Source organism: Microsporum canis, genomic scaffold (assembly GCF_000151145.1).
Source record: "Microsporum canis CBS 113480 supercont1.1 genomic scaffold, whole genome shotgun sequence".
NCBI lineage: Eukaryota > Fungi > Ascomycota > Eurotiomycetes > Onygenales > Arthrodermataceae > Microsporum > Microsporum canis.
Genome location: NW_003299169.1, coordinates 1,101,058 through 1,121,447, shown reverse-complemented (window position 1 = coordinate 1,121,447; position 20,390 = coordinate 1,101,058). Strand labels below are relative to the sequence as shown.

Below are 20,390 nucleotides of genomic sequence, written 5' to 3'. Positions count from 1 at the left end.
TGCAGTAAACATGATGGAAACTAGAGAAACCAAGCCTTCAGCTGGCGATATGGAGGGCTCTCGCCTTATGAGACTCCCGTTTGAGACCATCGAGGCTATCTTCTCCCATGTGAGTGTGATACCTCATATACCTATACAGCCATTCATCCGACCGTCTTCTACTCTACCTTCCTGTTCACGACTGATACATGTTGTGACCGTGTTTTAGGTAGACCCAGAGGATCTCGTCAACCTGTGTTTGGTTTCAAGGTCGGTTAGGGAACATGCTGCGTCTCGACTCTATCGATCTCTCAACTGCGTCCTCCAGCCCAGAAGTGATATAGAGCATAAGTGGCCTATCGATCGTCTTGCCAAGGAGCTGGAAACGTTGACGACAAGTGATTTCAACTATGCTGCCTATATCAAATCGATATGTCTGGACACCGCACCGCTCACTGATGATAATGACTATCAGTTCCAAGAACAGATATCAGACCAGTTCAAATACGATACCCCCTGTGGGAAGTTTTTCAACAATCTTCTTCTTGCATCGATCAAGAAGATATCCACTCTGGAGACATTTCGGTATGGATAAATTTCTTTTTTTACATTAAATACAAAAGAGCGCAGTTATTCCACATCACTACCATCGGGCTTTACTCTAACTGACAGTATAGATGGAATGCTCGTCTTGAACTCAACCCCACAGTCTTTGCAGTGCTAGGAAAGACCCCCAGCTTACAGCATCTATGTGTTCGAATGCCTCCTGGAGTAGAGCCTAATCAGAACAACGCTGCGCCAGCTCCCCCTCCACCAGGCCCTCCCGTCCCAATTCTTCCCCTTCCAGTTCAGCTCAGCCATCTTCATGCGCACCCAGCGCCTCCAATAGCGTCTATCCTCAACCTACCGCACAATCCCACTGCATCTCGAGACAAATTTATGAGTCGCAAGTATTGGGACTCAACTCAGACGTTCTCTCATTTCTCCCGACTCAACACGCTGGAAGTCTTAGAGATGGACAATCTCGGATATATCGACGAGATCTCAAAATGTATATCCCAGTCTTCTAGTACGCTGAAACACTTAAAACTGTCGTTTTCAGAACGGCTTGCTCTCTCGGCACGTAAGAAGAAGGACGACGAGGTCTCAGAAACCAGCAGCGTCCAAGATGAAGACGAACTGTACCAGCCTCTCCCACCTCCACCCCCTCCGGGCCAGCCAGCTGCCTTCACTTCATCCAGCTCCAAGAATTCTGAGATCCGCCGTGAACGTCTTGCACAGGAGCAGGTCCTTAGTCGTCTTTTCAGCCTAGACACAGACAAGAATCTGATGGCACAGAAGGAGTCAAACCAACTTGTTGAAAATGCTCTCAGCAATGTGGCTAAGGACCTCCAAGCTACAGATGATGCAGACGTATCCTTCATCAATTACTTGAAATCAGTTCTAGAGAAGCTTAACACAGAGAAACCAAAATACCAAGCCGTGATAACCGAAATCGAAAAGGTTACAGGTCCTTATCAGGACATAACCTCTAGGAAGGATTCAGGTGACAACTCACAGCCAGGAGAGCAATCCAATGCTCCATCCGCAGCAGCTCCAAGTGGGAGCAACGACAAGAATGCCGCGCCAGCTGAGGATTCTCAGTCAGACCAAGATAACAAGAAAGGCAAAGATGAGCCAAAGTCAGATACCCTTGATCTCAGTGGGTCCGAAACCACGGATCTAGAGATACGTTTACAAAATATTGTAGACATGGAGCATCCTGATGATCTCAGTGAAGGGGAAGATCAGGAATTTGTTGATGACATTATCGACAACGTGCCACTCACAAATGGAAATATTTCCACTCTTAAACTAGAGCAGGCTGGCGGATCAAAAGGCAAAGCGCCAGCGGATATGATACCAATCGACGATGATCTTAGCATAAATGAGCACGATGTTATTCACAACTATGTTCGTCAGCACCATGGCATCGCGCTCGAAAGTCTTTCAATCTATTTAGTCCCAGTAAAAGCCTCTGTCCTTTGCCGAGGAATTAACGTTTGGGCACTGAGGCACGTCTCCTTACTCAACGTTGGTCCGCAGAGGGCATTCTGGGCGACGCTGGAAAATCTAAATAGATTCAATCACCTTCAGATTGTCTCCGTTCATACAGACAACGTAACTCGCCAGCTCCTTTCTTTCCTAAATGCTTTAGCCCGCCTCGAGGAGCTGTTCTTGATAGAGCGCAGTGCTCGCTCTAGAGTAGAGCCGTCTACTCCCAAAACCACTGTTACTGTTGAAGAAATTCGGGACCTAGTGCTTACTAAACACATGGGTACACTGAAGCGGCTGATGATAAGAAATGATAATGATTTAAGCTGGTCTCTAAATCCAGCATCTGTTATCCTCATGGCTAAACATGGCCATAAGCTGGTTGAGCTAGTAGCTCCCCTCGGCTCCCGATGCTTTGTAGGTCAATTCCTATCTCTTCGTTCATTTATTTGCCAAATCCATGGCCTGTTCGTATCTACAAACTTCCGTTACTGATATGTTATTCTCCAACTGTAGCACTTATTGATGCGACATATGAGCAACATGGAATCGCTTAGTGTATTGCATATCCTCTTCTCCGACCCAGATTACTGCAACAGTGTCTTAGATGAGGTGCGAGAATGTGCCATTGATAACTTTTCACACTACTGCTCTGTCAAGGATGTGTACATTGCCGTGAGCTATGCTTCTAGTGGGCCTGTGCAGACACGCTGTGTATTCATGAAATTCCGTAACAGGAGGGCCCTGATACCCCAGGGAAGCCAGGCAACAATCAACTCTAGCAACAACAATAGAGTTGAAACCGATGAGGATCTTATCAACCCCAATCTGTCTACTGATGTAATTCTCTCTGAGGTTCTTCAGCACGAAGACGAACCGGGAGTCAAGGTTTGGAAGAAGGAAAATTGGAATCTTATGCTTTGAAGAAGCTATCCTCCATAAATGTCTGATGCTCTCCTTCTACCAATGTATCCATTACATTACTCTCCCTCACGCCCATGACCACTATTTCTTTTATCCCTCTAGACAAGGCTCTCAGCTCACGTTTCCCCTTATGTTCCTTCTTTCTCGAACACTCCGTCCCTCATGCCCAGCCCTTGATTATTCTTCGTCTGCATAGTACATCTCTCCAACACAAAAAATGAAGAGGCTCAATAAAACGGCCCGTTCCTCGGCTCGGGAAATAGATAAACCGGATAAGACTCTTATCGCACCCCACCTCCTTTTAGACGGCGCGACATTATTATTATGACTCTTCAAACTATCGTACTTTAACAGTACATTTATCTTCACTATAGAGTTGTTCTTTTCTTAGTATTTCCACATTCTCCGGTAGAAATGGCACCTAAGAAAGAGAATGCTAAAAAAGCTGCTGGAAACGCAAGAGTATGAACAAAACCGCCGTTTCCGGATCTACTCTCTATAGTAACTAATTCTGGATTTGTATAGAAAGCGGAAGCTGCCGCAACCAAGCAGGCTGTAGCAGACTCAAAGAAGGCAGCCGAGGAAGACAAAGAATGGCAAAAGGGTGCAAAATCTAGTGGGAAGAAGTACGCTTATTCCACCAGCCACTGATGCAACACATCGTTAATGCCCTCGATAGAGAATCAGCCGAAGCGAAGAAGGCAGAAGCAGCTCGTAAAAAGGCCGAGCGTGACGCCCTGTTAGCTGAAGAAGAAAAGTCACTGCCCAGCAAACCCAAAGGAAACGCCAAAACCGCACAGAAGAAATCTCGAGGGACCCTCGACCTCGGACAGCTTGACGCCGATCCGACATCCAGTAAAAAGGGAGCAACTTTGAACGCAAGTGGCATCGATAATGCGCTTGATGCACTATCTCTAGGCTCCAAGGATGCGCTAAAGGTCGACCGACACCCGGAGCGAAGATATAAGGCTGCTTACGCTGCATATGAAGAGAAGAGATTACCGGAGATCGAACAAGAACAGCCTGGACTCAGGAGACAGCAGAGGATTGCTCTTATAAAGAAAGAGTTTGAGAAGAGCGAGGATAATCCGTTTAACCAGGTCAATGTTGCCTTTGATGCATCCAGGGAAGAAGTAGCTGCGGCGCGGGAGGCGGAGAGGGCGAAGATTGAGAATCGCTTGACAGGTAAATGAAGAGAAAGGGATGTTTTTACGGGAAAATTAAATCTTTTTGGAGCGTTCAGCCCACCCTGTACACGGTTTATTGGGAGTCAGTTTGTTATTAGGAGCGCCTATGTTCACTGAGGAGATAGAAATATCTCACCCACCTTCTCTTGACCTTCGGATCGACTATTGATTTGAAGAAAAGCTAAGATTAATCGCAGAAAAGTAATTCTATTAGAATAAAGTAAATACTTTGCATCTAACAAATGTACTGCGTCTCCTAATCCCTATTCAAGGAATAAACAATGCACCTCTATTCATAACGGGCGACCCACCACACTGTCCACGGTTTCAGGACCAATGGCGGAATCCGAGTCTCCAGTCACACTCATCGAAGTTTGTACCGATATATGGGGTAGGTTTGTCCGGTCAAGATTGGACAAGCAAGTGCGATAATGATTCATTCCAAAGACGAAGCCAGGGCAGTCCAAGGAAAAGGGGGGTGAACACTATGGAGTGATAACGCGGGAACCTGTCCTAGGCAATTGCTGGGTCGGCTGGACAGTATACCAACAGGCTCCAACTCCAATGCAGATATATCTCCAGGCATATGATGATCCAGTAACCAAGAATATCATAGACATGTGTTTTGCAAAAGGGAACTGATTGTGCTATGTGGACGTTTCCCAGGCTACGCCATGATGGCTCTGGCATCCCAAACACATAGCTTCTCATCCCACCCGCAGCTTGCACACCACCCTTCACTTCCAAAGAGGCACCAGTCAACCCCTGTAACAAACTCTGTGTGTCTCCCCATACGACCCAACTCCCTCCCTAGGGTGGACATTGGTCCACCTCTCGTCAGGTCCGCATCACCTGGTGGCATTCCTTCAGAGCCGTCAGTCCAGACGCGGCAGGTCATATCATAGCCTGCGCTAAGAAGGATATGGGACAGGTGCGGTGACCACGTCACTTTCCGAATAGCGTATTCATGGCCTATCATCGCCGATAAGGGACCCTGCTGGGGGGCGCGAATGTCAAAAGTGCGAATAGTTCTGTCCACGCCAGCTGTAGCTATTACCGAAGGTCGGTACTTGTTCCAGTCATGAGTAAGGGCTTCTGATGGAGGTGTCGGGGCGGTGGCAGGTGTAAACCCAGGCTTTTGAGGTGCGTTCATTCCATGGATCGGGATCTGTAAAGTGAGGTGGTTTGATGCTGTAGGAGTCCGTAAATCGAAGACGCGTACATAGGAATCTGAAGTAACGCAGGATAAGATATCAGGTGAATGAGGTGAGAAGGCTGCAGAATAAGTGCAGCTGTTGGTTGGTAGGGTAAGCAATGACTGTGGCCTGTCTGGTGTCCATATCTTAACTGTTCCATCCCAGCTACTGGAACAAAACCGGTCCTTTGCAACCAGATTCCAGTGAACTGAGAAGACTTCTCGTGAGTGTTCTTTCCATCCTTGTACAGGGAATTCGTTGACAGCTATATCAAACAGTTTGATACTCCCGTCTCCAGATGCCACCAACGCCTGGTTCTCATGGATCTCAGACCACGCAACATCATAAAGCGCGTCTTGTGTGGTGAAACTAGATGACAGCAAAGGACGACAGTTAGCCATCTGACGTAGTTCTTAGATACATGAGCACATAACAGAAGGCCGGATACTGACAATTTTAACGGGACAATACCCTGAGTCGTCAGGTCAAAGATGTAGAAACGGCCATTTCCAACAAGACCAAAATTCGAGGAGGCTGCAACAGCGATCCGGGAGTCGAAGAAGGGAGAGTATTTCACTGCGCATCCATTGAATCCCTCGGTGCGGTACTCGAGCATGTTGTCGACAGGTTAACCTACCGAAGGGGATCTGGCTCTGTGGGGTAGACGATCGTGTGAAAAGGTCAAGGCGATACACATCTACAGCTCATGGCGATGCCCGTCTGTCTGTCTGTTGTATCTTGTGTGTATAGAACGAGTCGGCCATGAACTCATCCTCTGCCGTCTGTCCAGCTCTTCTTCGCAAACGAGCCGCTTTGTAGGATGTTCTTCTTCTTCTTCTTCTTCTTCTTCCTCTCTGCTTGCGGGCAACAACGACAGACAAGAAGAAAAAGAAAGTTGAAGTAAAGAAAAAAGTTACCGAGGTTCATGTCATATTACGTCATCCATGATTATGTCATGTTTATTGTCACGTGATATCTAAAGTTCTCTATCCTTTTCTTCCTTTGGCGGTTTCTTGTTCTCTTCCTCCATCCATCGACGCAAGAAAGCAGCAGTCTCGTCGCTGTTGGACTCGAGGAAGAGCATGTGGCCGTTACCTCGTATGCCGACATCCCCCAGCTGTATGTGCTCGACGGGGACTCCAGCCTGTTTCATGTACCGGACAACACACCAGTCCGTCGGTCTATGATAGGAGGCTTCCGCCGTCACTATCAGTGTCCTTATCTTACTCAGGTTAGGGAGCTGACGAGGAGATGGGGAGTCTGCCTGAACGATGCAATGAGAGGTCGGCTGATCGTCAATTGTTTGCTTGACGATATCAGTTTCAGGGTCGACCACGGGAGGGGCGTAGGTTAGAGGGATATTCGTTAGCCCCCAAATACGATTATACGGACCAGCGTATAGGAGGTTCTCAAATGGAGGACCAGCCGGTTCCAGCGCTATTATAGAATGGACCAATTCTGGACGAGCATCAGCTACCAGCCAGCCATGCGCAGTTGCCTGCGAGTGCGTCAGGAGAATCACCGGCCGACCAATACGGTCCAGCAATGCTGCTCCAGCTGCCTGAATAGTCGTTTCTTGTAGGATCTGGTCCTCTAAGAACTGCACTGTCGATGCGTAGTATGCATCGAAAATTGGATCACCCATCACCCCCGAGCCAGGCCACTGAGTGTGTAGTTTAGCTTCAGGCCACAACATGTATTTTGCTGGCGCGGTGAAGTATTTTTGCAGCTGCTCCGCTGAAAGTACCCCTATTGTACCATTGTCTGGGAACCAAGGACTGCGTCCTCGAAATGTCTGATCGACTATGTAACACTCGTAGCCATGCTCAATAAAGTATGACGCCCAACCACGCCCGCCATCAGGTTTATTGAGCCAGTTCTAGTAAAGTCCCCGTCAGATCTCTCTCTCCAGGGTAACACTTTGGGGGAGCCACTCACTGTCCCAGTTTGAGCCTGGCCGTGAAAAAGTACGATAGGATGCTGTTTGGTCGGACCTTTGGCCGGTGCTAGATGTTCAACATACATCTGATCCCTGAATATATGCTCGTCTTTGCCGTTGCCCGCGTATTCGCCACCAACGTAGAGGTACTTGCGGATGTATGGGGTTTCATCGCAGGACTGGCAACCCTTGAACAGAAGCAAGAGTAGCAGGGATGAGACAAACATCATCGTGAGTACTGCCACCGTAGCAAACTCCGCAATCAGTGGTAAGAAATGAGGCTATCGTCTTTGTGTTGACAAGCCCTTGAGCTGATGTTGAGATTAAAAGTCAGCCCAAATGAAAACTTTGGGCTCGTGACATGGACATACATGCATGCATTCCAACGGCTGAGTCTGTCCCTACGACGCCTTGGGGACGTACACATTTTCACCGGCATGCTCGGCTCTCAGGTGGCATAAGGAGTAGCGTCTTTCCATATAAGAAGACCTTAAGGGTGGTATTATGGCGAGGGATGCTAAATTTAACCAAGGAAGTCCAAGGGCCATAGCCGGGGTTGAATATCAGGCGACTGCTTGGGGGCCTAACCACTCTATCATACATACATACATATGTATGTATGTATAATTATTAGCAATCATGGCGCCCCCAAGGAAGTCTTGACATTGGTTACATTACTGACCTCTTGAATTTTGTTATTAATAGCCGCTTCTCTAACCATGGGCCAGAGTAAGGTCGTTGCTTTTTATTGTACACAGACTGAACAGTGATGTAGCTTTAAGCCGTTAAATTAATAGTAAATTGTATAGAGTAGTACGTAAAAAAAGTAGCAAAGAAGCTTCCCAAAGCCTCGACCTCCTATGCCCATTGAGAAAATATCAGTCAAAAATAATCAAAGAGTAATGTAGGTGAAAAATGTAGGTGGAAAGTAGCAAAAAATAAACCTCCAAGTAGTGCCCTTCTATTCAATTGAAAACAATCTCGGCCATTCGTGTAGTGATACAGTCTCCCTTCTGAAGATCATGATAGAGAAATAATGAAATAGGAAGGAAAATTCATTAAACAGATACGAAAATAGAGAGCAAAGCAGCAAAACAATAGAAAAAGCCGAACTCTTTTTTTCCCACCAGTCAAACAAATTGTGAAAAATGCTCAACAAATCAATTCCCAGCCACCCAGCGATTGCAGAGTAAAACAATGATAATGGCAATGATCATGACGAAATTAAGATGGAAGTGTAGGCAAAATAAAAAGACGCAGTAAATGAAAACGATGGGTATATGCGAGGCAAAAGCTTGGGAAACAGACAAGAAAATGAAAAGTAGATGCGCCTTTGTTACATCTCTTCTTGCTCAACAATAAGAGAACGCGAGCGCAGTCAGTGGTACGGACATTACGGAGTCATGTTGTGTTGATAGGCATGTTATCGGAGAGGTGAGGAAGAGTGGGGGTTGTCTTCCTGAGTATGGCTATAAATTTATGCCTTGAGATCGCTAGAGTGTTCCCTAGAGTGCTCTGGGTGAAGTCTCGCCTTATCGGTGGTCGATTCTGATGCCTCATACTGCAAACCAGCCTCACATTCACCCATATCCAACTTTTCCAGTTTTTCGGGATCTCCTCTTTGAGGGGCTGGTTTTGCGTTATCTCTCTCTATCCAGAAGCTTTCCAAAGCTCCTATGGCGCAGACTAGGCCACATGCCCACCACGATAGAATAGAAAGCCTATGCTCTAGGCCCTTTGAATGGAGGAATCCAGTCACTGATGGCCCAAGGGCTCTGCTTAAGCTGGCAGTCGAAGCTGCCACACCATTTATAGATCCCAGCACAGATGTTGATGGAGCGGAGTTGGCGAGCAAAATTGCATTTGAGGGGAATGCGATAACGTGGAGCGTGATTTTGCAAATTAGAGCGAGGTACGCAGCTGGTAGCCGGAAAACTTCAGGGAGGAGGACTAGGTATGGTACGGCTAGATAGAGAAGTGGCCAAACGCATATGACGAATCGGTATGTATTTAGGGTTCCAAAGGATCGAACGACGAAAGGGAAAAGGACGAGCTGTGCTATCATCGAGTATACGCCCTGCACGGCAAGCATGAATCCAACTGTTTTGGTCGAAAGAGACAAGCCTCCTAAGAACTTGAACGGGAGCTCGACAGGTGCATTGGAAGCAGGTGTACTTAAAAATACAGGCATAAGTTGGTCGAAACTCACGCTATGGCTGTTGAACAGTTAGCAAAATAGGCTATGATATGCAAAGTGCAACTATACAACTTACTAGGCGAGAAGACCATATCCCAGAATCACATATTTCACTTTGGGAGTAAATGCCTTGATGAACCCTTTATCCTTCTTCGTTTGGACTGGCAAAGCTATTGGTCCCTTTGCTGCTTGGGTTTCATGGATATCAGGATCTTCCAGGCTTTCGTAGCCAGGCGGGGGGTCGTCATGGAATAAGAATGGCTTAGCGTCCTCGTCACCGGTGTCGCTCGTATTCTTCATACCCCTTGCCACATCATCACCCCTGAAGAGTTTCGCCACTAGGTACTTTCCGAGTTCCCGGCCCCGGTCACGTTGCTGTTTCTTTACAGCATGGGTCTCCTCCAGGAAAAGAATCCCGATCGTGATACCAGCGAGAAGAACAGTAACGCAAACTAAGTTCGGTAGTAAAAAGGGATATTGCTTGAAGATACTATCTTCAGGGAAAAGCGATGGATAACTGTCACATGGTTTAGCCAAGGTACCACCAAGCGCAGGGCCGATGATAGATCCCAAACACCAGACAAAAGGCATGATGGAGTAAGCTCGTGGTTGATGTTCCTTATGCGTGACAAGTTCCGCAACTGTGGTCTGTAAGACGCCGATATTTCCGTTCAATAGGCCGCCCAGAGCTCGAGCCATCAAGGCCATCGGAAGGCTGGAAGCGAACCCAAATACCATCATGCTAATAGCCGTCCCGACGAGGCCCATAATGAGGACTGGTTTCCGGCCGATAGCATCACTCACGCGGCCCCAGAGCATGCCGGTAGAAAACTCGGCCAGAGTGAAGGCAGAAGTAACAATTCCAGCGTAGAAGGCGATTTTTCGGTCGTCCGTTGTGACATTGAAATTAGCAACCATATAGTAAACGTACGGAAATATGGACATGAAAGCGATAGGTTCGCATATCCGGCAAAGCCCTATGACGAGGTCAATATAGTTCTTCTAACGCAGAGCCGAGGACGCAAAGAGCAGCGCGCTATTGCCCAACATATTTATTGCCTGACTCACCTAGTATGAAGAGCTGTTGTGTAGGAAATGGAGGCTTGCCATCATCCGCTTTGGCAAAAAACCTGCGAATGACAGGAATGTTTCGAAATAGAACCATGACGCCCGTGGGTTACTCGATGCGATGCACGGTAAAGAGGGGAGGTGTTGGATTGCCCTTGTCGTGTCTCAATCCAGTGGAAGTAGTCAAGTAACTCTCGTTTCTAGCGTTGATAGATTGATTTTAATCAAGATGAGAGCTGTAAATGAAGGCAATAACTATAGAGATAAGTCCTTTGACAGCTCATGCCACTCAGCACAGAAGGGCTATAAAGATCTACTTGTGCAAAAAAGATGAAAGGTGAAAGACCAGTGGGGTTGTAAGAGGAGTGGGAAAATGTTGATTGACGGTTAGAGGCAGGAGGGTGTTTGTCAATCACTTTTGTTTAAGCGGATTTAAGGCTGCTTTTCATCCCTAGAGGACCACGGCTTATAAAAAAAGCAGTGGCAAATAAAAAGAAAGCAAACGTAAAAAGTAGATTGGACTGAAATCAGAGCAATCAATCCTGGTGATCGTGAGGAAGACAAGGAGCCAGGATCGTAAGTAATAAACGATAGTTAGAGTTGGGGGCGGGTATTTTAGGTCAGGAGACAAGGAAGTTGACAATGCACATGGCACGGTCTTTCATTTAAAGCTTTCCAGAGAATCGGGACAGGGCCACACGCTTATCAAAGTACTTTGGCCAATGACAGTCACCAGGAATTGCCTGGGTTGGAGGAAAGAGTAAATTCTTCGGACGAGACTCAGGTGGCCTCGGGGGGGTGTGAATCGGGAAGAGCCAAGGTGTGCGAGTCGGAGAGCGAGGGGGAAAATGGGTTGGGACGGAGAAGAAACAGAAAAAGGAATGGGTAAGAGAGAGTAGATAAAAGAAAAGTTAACGACACCACTGGGTACGAACGACGGCGTTTCTGTATTCCAGCGAGAGAAACGCTACTTCGTACTTATATGTATAAAATCACCAGTAATGTTAAAAATTAACAAAGTATTAATAGAAGGGTAGAAGAAAACTGCAAACCCAGAGAGTTTGCACAGGGTTTCGGGCTATCACAAATTTTGCAAATAAATAGCCCGAAGAAGAGGCCATGCCATGGTATAATTATATAGTCGAGCATCCGGTGGGCGTTATTTTCGTACTCCTCCACAGGGCAGTCATATAGCTGGCCAAGAAGATGGACGCCTACTTACTAGGCCCCAAAAAGGAACAGTAAAGAAACTGACTCCTCTCATTTCTCTTGCGGCGCGAGTGGACCAACAACTCCGGTCTCCATATCCACCGGGAACAGCTCTAGCCTTCCCAACCGAAGCAGGGAGAGGACAGGCAAGGTCGCGGTGGAGCCGGGGAAGAGGGAAAGGGGAGCCCAGGTCTAAGCGTCTAGAAGGCACTGCATTGGACGTGTGGCGTCTGTGGAGTCGCATCGATCGGAACTGGTTCCCAAAGTTTCTTTTTCTCGCTGGCTTTTTTCTTTGCTTTTTCTTCGACAGATGCCAGGGAAGGAAAGGCGAGAAGACCAGCCTTACTTAACTCATCCCATATGATTGGCGAAGAACATGGACGGGCTGAAGTACGGAGGAGTCCACTGGCCACCTGAAAGTAATATGTATTTGGAAAATACGTATCCCAGGGTCGTAACCGAGCCAAAGCTTACGCTGTCATAATCAAAAATTCAGGCAACGAAGGATTGCTGCTGATGATGTTGTCAACGATACTCATAATCGACCAATGGCTTTTCCTTGTATCTTTTGCAGTTGGATCTCTTTAGAGTGTTGAATGAGCATAACGATTACATTTACGCACATCTCTCGTCGTAACGGGTGGGCGTCTCGAACCTGGCGTCCGTTCCCCACCTGCACACACACACCAGACATGCATGTGTTTATGGGACGTGGGATGCGGTCATGATGCTGTAATATCGAAGAGGCCATGCTCAGCTCAACTAACGTTCGTGGCACCGCTGGGCGCGACGGAGTAGAGACAGAGCATCCGGTGCATAATAGAGACGTGACTATAGCATAGAAGAACAGCGTCTCTGGCCCAAGTGTAACCAGCAGTGTGCTCCGTACGCCTCCGCGGACACCACGTACATATGTAATCATATGTAGTGTTTCTTTTCAGCAGACAGATGATGTTGAAAGAGGGCGCAGAAAGCAGGTACCGACAGTTTGGAGAGAGTTTTCCCAAAAACCCAGAAAAGCCGTGGGTCATGTGCCCCCGCCCTGTGATGAGTCAGCGAGGCGCACTGGACATCCTTACATACTATGTACGGAGTACATAATAGTACTCCGTATACATACATACTATGTACGTACAGGACAGAGTTGTACGTGTTTATTATACTCTGTGCATATGCTAAGATCGATAGTGATGTTCGGTCTTATGTTTGGTTGTGGTGTATGCTGGCATGGACTTACATATACATATCATATACGGAATGCCTTGCCAATGTGATCGAGCTTCACGTTGCCAAATCCCAGCGCGCCAGGGGGTGGCTGAGAGCGCTAGTCGGCCCATGATGTCACCGCATAACAACTCAAGGCGTCAAGCTTTCAAGCTTTCAAGCTTTAGGAACGCCGGCTCCCTCTTCCATTCAATCCTGGGTAGCCCTGCTGATTGGCCGCGGAATAATCTCCGACACAGGGATCAGAGGGCTGGATCTTGCCCCTACACATCATCATTGTGATAGATGGTAAATCCGAAGATATGGTACGTGATGTATCCAGGAAGAAAAGCCATCCTTCGATATACATTTCTCTGTCCTTCTTCTCTCCCTCTCGGTGCTATGTACCACTCGTAAACATACTCCCTTCCAGCCTGGACTGCAGCGAAGCGCGATAATAATAGCCAGTTGGAAAGCAACCTGATGCCAAGATGGATCTTCGTTTGGTTTTTCTCTTGCTCTTCATTATTCTCCCTTGCATGCTTTTTCGTTTTGCTTTTCTTTTTCAATTGTTTCCTCTTCTCCGTTTGAGCTAACGCTTGCAAACTCCATCGCGATTAGTTCAGGTCGAACGAGGCATATACAATGTATAGTTGGGTTTCCAGATTAAGTTTTGCCAGAGGAGGGTGCATACAGAGTAGGTTCTGCGGTGATAGCTTAACCCTGATCTATCGTAAACTCATTCGTATAACCGACAGGCGTCTGCATATACATATACATATGTATGCATATCATAGAGCCCTGCAGAATATCGGAGAGGTAGTCATTCGCGTTTAGACTGAGTTGTGTCTTTTGCGTACTATCTTTGCTTTCTTGTCAACCACCGAATGAGGCATATAACAGGTAGGGTGAGGATAATTAGTTCTCACAGTCTCTCCATGCAATAAGCAGGCGAATCCCTCAACGGTCGATAGAATCCGCGCGCCTATGCCCTGTATTAAGCGATGGATCCAATCGGTAAGTTTGTGCCACAACTTCATCCTAGCAAGCCTGGCTTCTGCGATCGCGATTGGCACGCTGCGGCCGTGCCGTTGAAAAACGATTCTCCCAAAATGGTGGGAGCCTATCAACCCAGCTCACTAGCCATCACAGGGGTACCCTTCTATGTGGGAAAAACAAAGGGTTCCCTTTTGCTGCAGGATGGTACACCTATACATAGTAGGGGCGCCATTCGAGAAAAAAACAAAAAAGAGCAAAAACGAAAAAGAAATTTGAAAAAAAAAGAAAGGAGGGAGGTTTGCTTTTCATTTCATTCCAAAAAGGGGTGTCAAGTATTCCGTCCGCGAAGTTGTCTTGTGAGAGTTGGGAATTGGCATAACATAACATCTCCGCGAAGTGTTGGGAGATAGCTAATCATCAAACAGCTCCAACAGCGAATGTTTGCTTGCAATGTCTTTTTCTTTCTCTCACTCTGCCTCTCTCATTCGTTGCCTTGGCTTAGAAATTTTTCCGACCAAACGCCGCAACTGGTAGCGTCCCCACGCTCTAGCGATTCGTGTCTTACCCCAGTTCTCTCTGTCCAAACTCCATTATGATGGTACAGAGTGTCCACATGGATGATCGATAATGGCGGTGAATGTAGACAGCGAACGATGGAGAACGGATCTGGAACGCACCCACCACAGCGTGAAAAGCCCAAACGGGATGGCAATCATACACTCAAACTTACATTGTAGCCTGTCTTAGCAGCCTTTTTGCTTCCTCTTTCTATCTCTTCCGCTGCCCGTTTCACCAACACTATTCAACTGTATCTCGGGTTCCGACACGGTATGAGTGATGCATGGAGTTGGCACTGTACATAGTAGAAAGATGCCTTCACGGATCGGCAAGATCTGATTATTAGGCTGAACGAGCGGGATCTTGCACTGAGCCCAATCCTACCTCCTTTTTCCCCCTATGGATATTTTCCGATGTCCGTGCCGCTGTTGTTGTATATGTTTGATGAGGATCGCCAATGCATATACTATGTATGAATGGTATCTAGTGCTGTCCCTCAAACAATGAAGTAAACGGCCAGTGACAAGTGAGCTAAGCAGCCCACCACCAGACATGAAGCAAGGCTGCTGCATGTTGAACCGGTCCAATGACGCCCTCGTGGACATACTTATTCCTTTTCCTCCTTGGTTCTCCCGTGCCACGATAGAGTTTTTGGTTCGCAGGTTGGGCACACCAGGCTTATGTCTGGATAAGAAAAAAAGCCAATTGACGGACCCGTAATCCGTATTGCTGCATAGTCATACCCTCAAAGATGTTCGTTAATGTTAAGATGGGTATTCGTTGAGGTCTTCCAGGAAAGCGAATAGCCTCGGTTTAAGGCTGTTTGATGGCCGATGTGTTTCACATATATATGGTAGAAAAAGCAATGGAGAGAGAAAAAAGTATCCCAAATGAAAGACCATACAAAATATGGTACCTCTTTATTGTTTATGCTTTGTCGGTTCGTACTGCAATATCTCTCGGCGAACCCTAACAATGATCCTCCCTTTAGTTCTCCGCATCCAGTTTTCATTTAGGGCGGAGGACTTACATACTTTCATAGCAGTTATTTTGGCCCTTCGAAGAAAAAGGAAACCGGTTGAATGTTGATGTACATGGATCCCCTGCTCGTTCTTAACTTCAACACTAAGCTTAGAGGCGAGAGAACAGTTTATTCCGAGCCCATGGGAACAGGTCCAACGTTGACATACTATCGAGCCTTCGTACCCAGACCCCTTCCCCTCCCTTCTTCCTTGGTGAAGGAAGACATGGCCATGACGTTAGCTTTCCTTCTCCATGGACCAAGGAAAACGTCCAACAGGGACCACCCGCACTTCAACCCGGCTGTGGGTTGCTGAGCATGACGGAGAAGAAGAAGCGGAAGACTTATCGTTGTTTAGGTCTCGGTCGGTACTGGTGCGGTCCCACGGCAAGTCACGGGGCTTCGCATATCTGCTTTTTCCCCCTTTTTTCACTTTACTCCCCGATACATACTGCATATATACTCATACTACTCCGTACATGTATATGTATATATGTGATGGGGTGGTTTTCCTGGTCCCCCACGCCCCCATAATTATCGTATATATATACAACGTCATATGGAGATGCATTCTACCCCGTTCATACGGACTCTAGGACTAGTTAACCTGAAAGTGAGACGCTCCACACCTGTGGTTTATCGGCGAAGCGCGCGAGTCGCGCTGGGAGGCCTCAAAAAAGGAGAACTGGATGAAGAACCAGGGATGGTAGCCAGCCAATTCATGATGAGCAGCCTAACGACGAGGATGTATAGTTATCAGCTGAAGTTAAGACCAAAAAAATAGGCTCCTCGGAAATGACCTGCATCCTGCTTACTTTCTCCTTGGCTACAGATACGTGAGCTGATGGCTGATGGCTGGTTATTATTACCTTCTCGGCATACATATAGTTACTGCAGGCGTCGAGTTCTCTCTGTACATCGCCAGATGCGGTCATGGATCCCCAAAGTGTCCGTGGCCCGTTCTCTTACATGAGATTTCGTGGCGAAGCCCACCGTATCAAGAGTAAAGGTGCCCAAAGGATGAGCTAAAGCGAATAAGAAAACAGAGAATCCCGTCCAAAACGAATATACAAGCATGGGTTATTTGTCTTGAAGCCAATCGTTCCATCCCAATCCGCTCAATTTCCGAGCCACACTCATCAATCTTTTTTATTTGTTTTTAGTTGCCAGATATTTTGGTCCAGGCGATAGAATGGCCAACCGCCAGGCCACCACCCATGTTTATGGATTTCGACAGATCAAGAACTCCAATTGTTTGGTCACTTTTTTGATTTATACTGCCTTGGGATGGTATAATATGGAATTCTATTGAAACTGCCCTATGGGGGTCCTTAAGGAATAGGCGTCCCAACATTTTCCTGCTCGCTGCTTCACCTGAGTGGTTAGTTCTTCACTCAACTGCATGCTGTATCAGTGACCTGGCCGCCTCTATTCATCCTGATCCTTATGTATGTTGCGACACAGATGACCTGAATCTGACACGATTGTCCAAGCCACCAACCATCATCCGTTGCCATTATCCATTTCTCAGCCTGGTGAGCATGGTATTATTAATCCTATCCCTGGACCAAGGCTAGCGGAACTGGTGAAAATGGGTTCTGCACGCTGTACCACAGTGTCGGTATCAGCACATTATATTTCTTCTGGCTGAAACCTGCTGACAACTCTGGAATCCTTATCTCTGATGAGGCTCAGTATCTCAGAATTCATCGTTTTACAAAATAGAACGCTCTCGCAGATGCAGTCAAGGATCCATACATATTTTTTAGCACATTCGCAGTACGTGTCATTTTTTGAAGGGCAGTTTTTTATCCATTTCTCCAATTTACCCTTGAACTCGGTGCCCAAAAAAAAAACCCCATGGGCCCTTTCTTCGACCTGCAATCAAATTCGTTCTCCCATTTCGGCAATTCAATAGCAAATCAGGGGACGGCTTTAGTTGGCGGTCCCGGTTGTTCCACAAGGAGCGGCAGGGGATACGGAAAGCTTTACAACATCGGCATGGCTAATCCCTGCGGGCTCGCGGGGAAAGCGCGCAATACACAGGCCTTGACGGGCTAGTGATACTGATTCCGGTCAGCTTGGCGAAAACAACCCGGGCACTCTATGCATATTGAATGATATTTTGCAAGGGAAGGCTTACATATACTCCGTGCTCTAAAGGAGGGACTTCCCTGAATGGATATATATACTCCAACAACTGATTTTGTGTTTGTCATGATATTTACATCACGCAACTTGTCCGTCTGTCACCCTAGCCCCCGGAGAAAAGAAAAACGGGGGAACGAGGCCAAAGAGCGCTTTTTCTCACTCCTGCTCACATGAACATTTTCCTGAACAGTAAGTGTTCCGTCCACCGCATGCAATGTGGAGCTTGCTTTTATTGTTTATCCCCTAACGTCTTGCTCTCTCTTACTTGTCCATATCTCATTCGAGCATTCATCCGTACCCGTCCATTTTTTCCTATATCTTTTAAAAGGACTGTAACTCTTGATGAATGTATGACGTAAGAAATATGTGCATGTCAGTACGTAATGGAAATAGTGGGAAATTCGGGGCGTATTTTTAGACTGGGACGGAGTAAATACTATGGTATGCTCCGTAAGCACATAGTATGAACAATTCTTCTTCCCATGTAAAATCCCTTTCATGGTACTCCTTGTCCTCACGAATGCATGCCGCGGATGTGGGCGAGATTGGGATGGGAATTCATTCCGCCTTGGTATTGTCGCGTGTTGCATGGTCTTCCACCACTTATATTCGGCTTGGCCTTGCGCTTTCCTTCCTAACCGATCTTCAGACTGCAGAGGAGATCAATAGTACTTGTACATACTATGTAGTACGTATGTATCCTGTGAGTTGAAAATGGCCAAGTCGTAATAAATTCAGAGTATGAGAATAATAAATTTTATCGGAAATTACGTAAGATATATATTACATAACACGTATTACATAAGATGAAGTTCGGTCTTTTTTTTTTTTGATATCAAATGATTAAGAGCAAAACAGCCAGAAAGAGGCAGTTGAGAGTGAGGAAGCAGATCTTATTTCCATAAATTGGAAGATATTCTGCTAGTCATAGTGTTCATATATTGATGGCTCAGCTTAATGGCACTTTGATGCCATTCCTTTATCCATGTTTGTTATTTAGCCCAAGTGTCAGCTTGGCTCCCAGGAGCGCATTGAGAGCTTCCAGAGTCTTTCGACACTTCCGATTATCCTCTACTCTTCATTCTAATGATAATATCTCCTCCTCCGAACCGTCACTCAGCGAGAATGGCATTGACCTCGAGAGGAAAACCCGTCTAAACCCTGCACCATCAGACTATGGACGATCTATTTTCCAAGACCGATGCTCTCTTACCGTCCATACCGGATCCGGAGGTTCAGGTTGTGTCGCATTCCTACGTTTAAAGTATCTAGAGCATGGTCCTGCGAATGGAGGAGACGGAGGTACTGGAGGCAACATCCTGATTCAAGCTGTTGAAGGCCAAACGAGTTTACACAAACTTGCGAGGAGAGGTGTGATAAAGGCTGGTAGAGGCCGGAATGGGAGGGGGAAATCGCAAGGAGGAGTGCGAGGTGAAGATGTCCTGCTACAGGTTCCTGTAGGGACGGTAGTACGCGAGGTTGAGCGGTTTGATCCCGTAGCAGAAAAGGAACGGGAGCTGAAAGAGCTCACCCGCGAACTGGGCAGCAGATCAAAGGCACTGCAAGCTATCAACTCACGGAGGGACCAGTGGGTCCTATATCCTGGCTCGCAACCTTCTGACTACTTCGCAACTGACTTCCCTGAGCTTGGTCCGCCGAGGAGGCCTGACCTTGCAGCTGTACAGCCTTCTGCGCCGATATACCTAGACCTGTCCAGACCTATGGATACACCGATTGTACTTGCAGCAGGTGCTGTAGGTGGACTAGGCAACCCGCATTTCGTCTCAAAGTCCGTTAGTAGGCCTATGTTTGCCACAAAGGGGGAACAAGGGATGAGGCTTGAACTCGAACTGGAACTCAAATTACTCGCAGATGTAGGGTTAGTTGGCCTACCAAATGCTGGAAAAAGTACTCTACTGCGTTCAATAACCAATAGCCGAACTCGCGTGGGGAACTGGGCATTCACTACCCTGTCGCCTAACATTGGTACCGTGGTACTAGACGACTATTCCCAGCGGAAAGCTAGCCTGACAACTCCAGGGCGGCCCCCACGGCCCAGATTTACCATAGCAGACATACCTGGTTTAATTGAAAACGCCCACCAGGACAAAGGACTCGGGCTGGGGTTTTTAAGGCACGTTGAACGTGCTGGGATTCTGGCTTTTGTAGTGGACCTTAGCGCAGGAGATGCAGTAGCCGCCCTCAAAGGCTTATGGAATGAACTCGGCGCATATCAGTCTATGCGGGATCGCGAGTTGGACATGGATACTCAGTCACGGCTCTCTCCATGGACTCCGGTCACCGACAACCTTGACGAACCTCGGGTGAACGAATGGATAGGAGACGAAGGCCATACTTCCACTCCTCCACCACCAAGACAACCATCGTCCCAGCCACTTGTATACGCCAGCCATAATATCTACTCGAAACCATGGTTCGTCATTGGAACGAAAGCCGACTTACCAGGAACGCAAGAGAACTTCTCGTCTCTAAGGGATTACCTTGGCCAGGTTGAGAAAGGTGCCGTTGAACACCCTTCAAAGCAGGAGGACGCCTGGCGTGACCGCATATTCTCCATTCCTATCAGCGCCATCAACGCCCAAGGAGTGAGCATCATCCCCGAGAGGATCATACAGCTCATGGACGGCGCTTATTAGAAGCTCGTTCCATTAAACTTGGGAGATAAACGTGTGTATATATATAGATCTTCTTGGGCTACGCCATT

General features: G+C 47.2%; 8 protein-coding genes across 8 annotated transcripts; 3 read left to right on the top strand and 5 right to left on the bottom strand.

The window, feature by feature from the left end:
• Positions 1-10: 10 nt before the first annotated feature.
• On the top strand, positions 11-2,937 carry MCYG_00411 (conserved hypothetical protein; the record flags this gene model as incomplete). The annotated part of the gene is made up of 4 exons (XM_002850261.1): positions 11-109; positions 209-564; positions 657-2,430; positions 2,530-2,937. 4 exons carry the CDS (start codon positions 11-13, stop codon positions 2,935-2,937), a joined length of 2,637 nt encoding a protein of 878 aa, XP_002850307.1.
• Positions 2,938-3,351: 414 nt separating this feature from the next.
• On the top strand, positions 3,352-4,130 carry MCYG_00410 (conserved hypothetical protein; the record flags this gene model as incomplete). The annotated part of the gene is made up of 3 exons (XM_002850260.1): positions 3,352-3,399; positions 3,463-3,563; positions 3,617-4,130. The coding sequence occupies 3 exons, from the start codon at positions 3,352-3,354 to the stop codon at positions 4,128-4,130; spliced, it is 663 nt and encodes a 220-aa protein (XP_002850306.1).
• A 661-nt stretch (positions 4,131-4,791) lies between these two features.
• Positions 4,792-5,936, bottom strand: MCYG_00409 (peroxisomal targeting signal 2 receptor; the record flags this gene model as incomplete). The annotated part of the gene is made up of 2 exons (XM_002850259.1): positions 4,792-5,689; positions 5,773-5,936. 2 exons carry the CDS (start codon positions 5,934-5,936, stop codon positions 4,792-4,794), a joined length of 1,062 nt encoding a protein of 353 aa, XP_002850305.1.
• A 360-nt stretch (positions 5,937-6,296) lies between these two features.
• Positions 6,297-7,489, bottom strand: MCYG_00408 (conserved hypothetical protein; the record flags this gene model as incomplete). Its single annotated transcript, XM_002850258.1, has 2 exons — positions 6,297-7,199; positions 7,259-7,489. 2 exons carry the CDS (start codon positions 7,487-7,489, stop codon positions 6,297-6,299), a joined length of 1,134 nt encoding a protein of 377 aa, XP_002850304.1.
• A 1,247-nt stretch (positions 7,490-8,736) lies between these two features.
• On the bottom strand, positions 8,737-10,621 carry MCYG_00407 (conserved hypothetical protein; the record flags this gene model as incomplete). The annotated part of the gene is made up of 3 exons (XM_002850257.1): positions 8,737-9,475; positions 9,533-10,433; positions 10,525-10,621. 3 exons carry the CDS (start codon positions 10,619-10,621, stop codon positions 8,737-8,739), a joined length of 1,737 nt encoding a protein of 578 aa, XP_002850303.1.
• A 1,647-nt stretch (positions 10,622-12,268) lies between these two features.
• On the bottom strand, positions 12,269-13,070 carry MCYG_00406 (uncharacterized protein; the record flags this gene model as incomplete). The annotated part of the gene is made up of 3 exons (XM_002850256.1): positions 12,269-12,406; positions 12,715-12,815; positions 12,971-13,070. The coding sequence occupies 3 exons, from the start codon at positions 13,068-13,070 to the stop codon at positions 12,269-12,271; spliced, it is 339 nt and encodes a 112-aa protein (XP_002850302.1).
• Positions 13,071-13,220: 150 nt separating this feature from the next.
• MCYG_00405 (uncharacterized protein) lies at positions 13,221-13,576 on the bottom strand (the record flags this gene model as incomplete). Its single annotated transcript, XM_002850255.1, has 2 exons — positions 13,221-13,528; positions 13,570-13,576. 2 exons carry the CDS (start codon positions 13,574-13,576, stop codon positions 13,221-13,223), a joined length of 315 nt encoding a protein of 104 aa, XP_002850301.1.
• A 5,033-nt stretch (positions 13,577-18,609) lies between these two features.
• On the top strand, positions 18,610-20,322 carry MCYG_00404 (GTP-binding protein 5; the record flags this gene model as incomplete). The annotated part of the gene is made up of 1 exon (XM_002850254.1): positions 18,610-20,322. The coding sequence occupies one exon, from the start codon at positions 18,610-18,612 to the stop codon at positions 20,320-20,322; it is 1,713 nt and encodes a 570-aa protein (XP_002850300.1).
• Between the last annotated feature and the right edge of the window lie 68 nt (positions 20,323-20,390).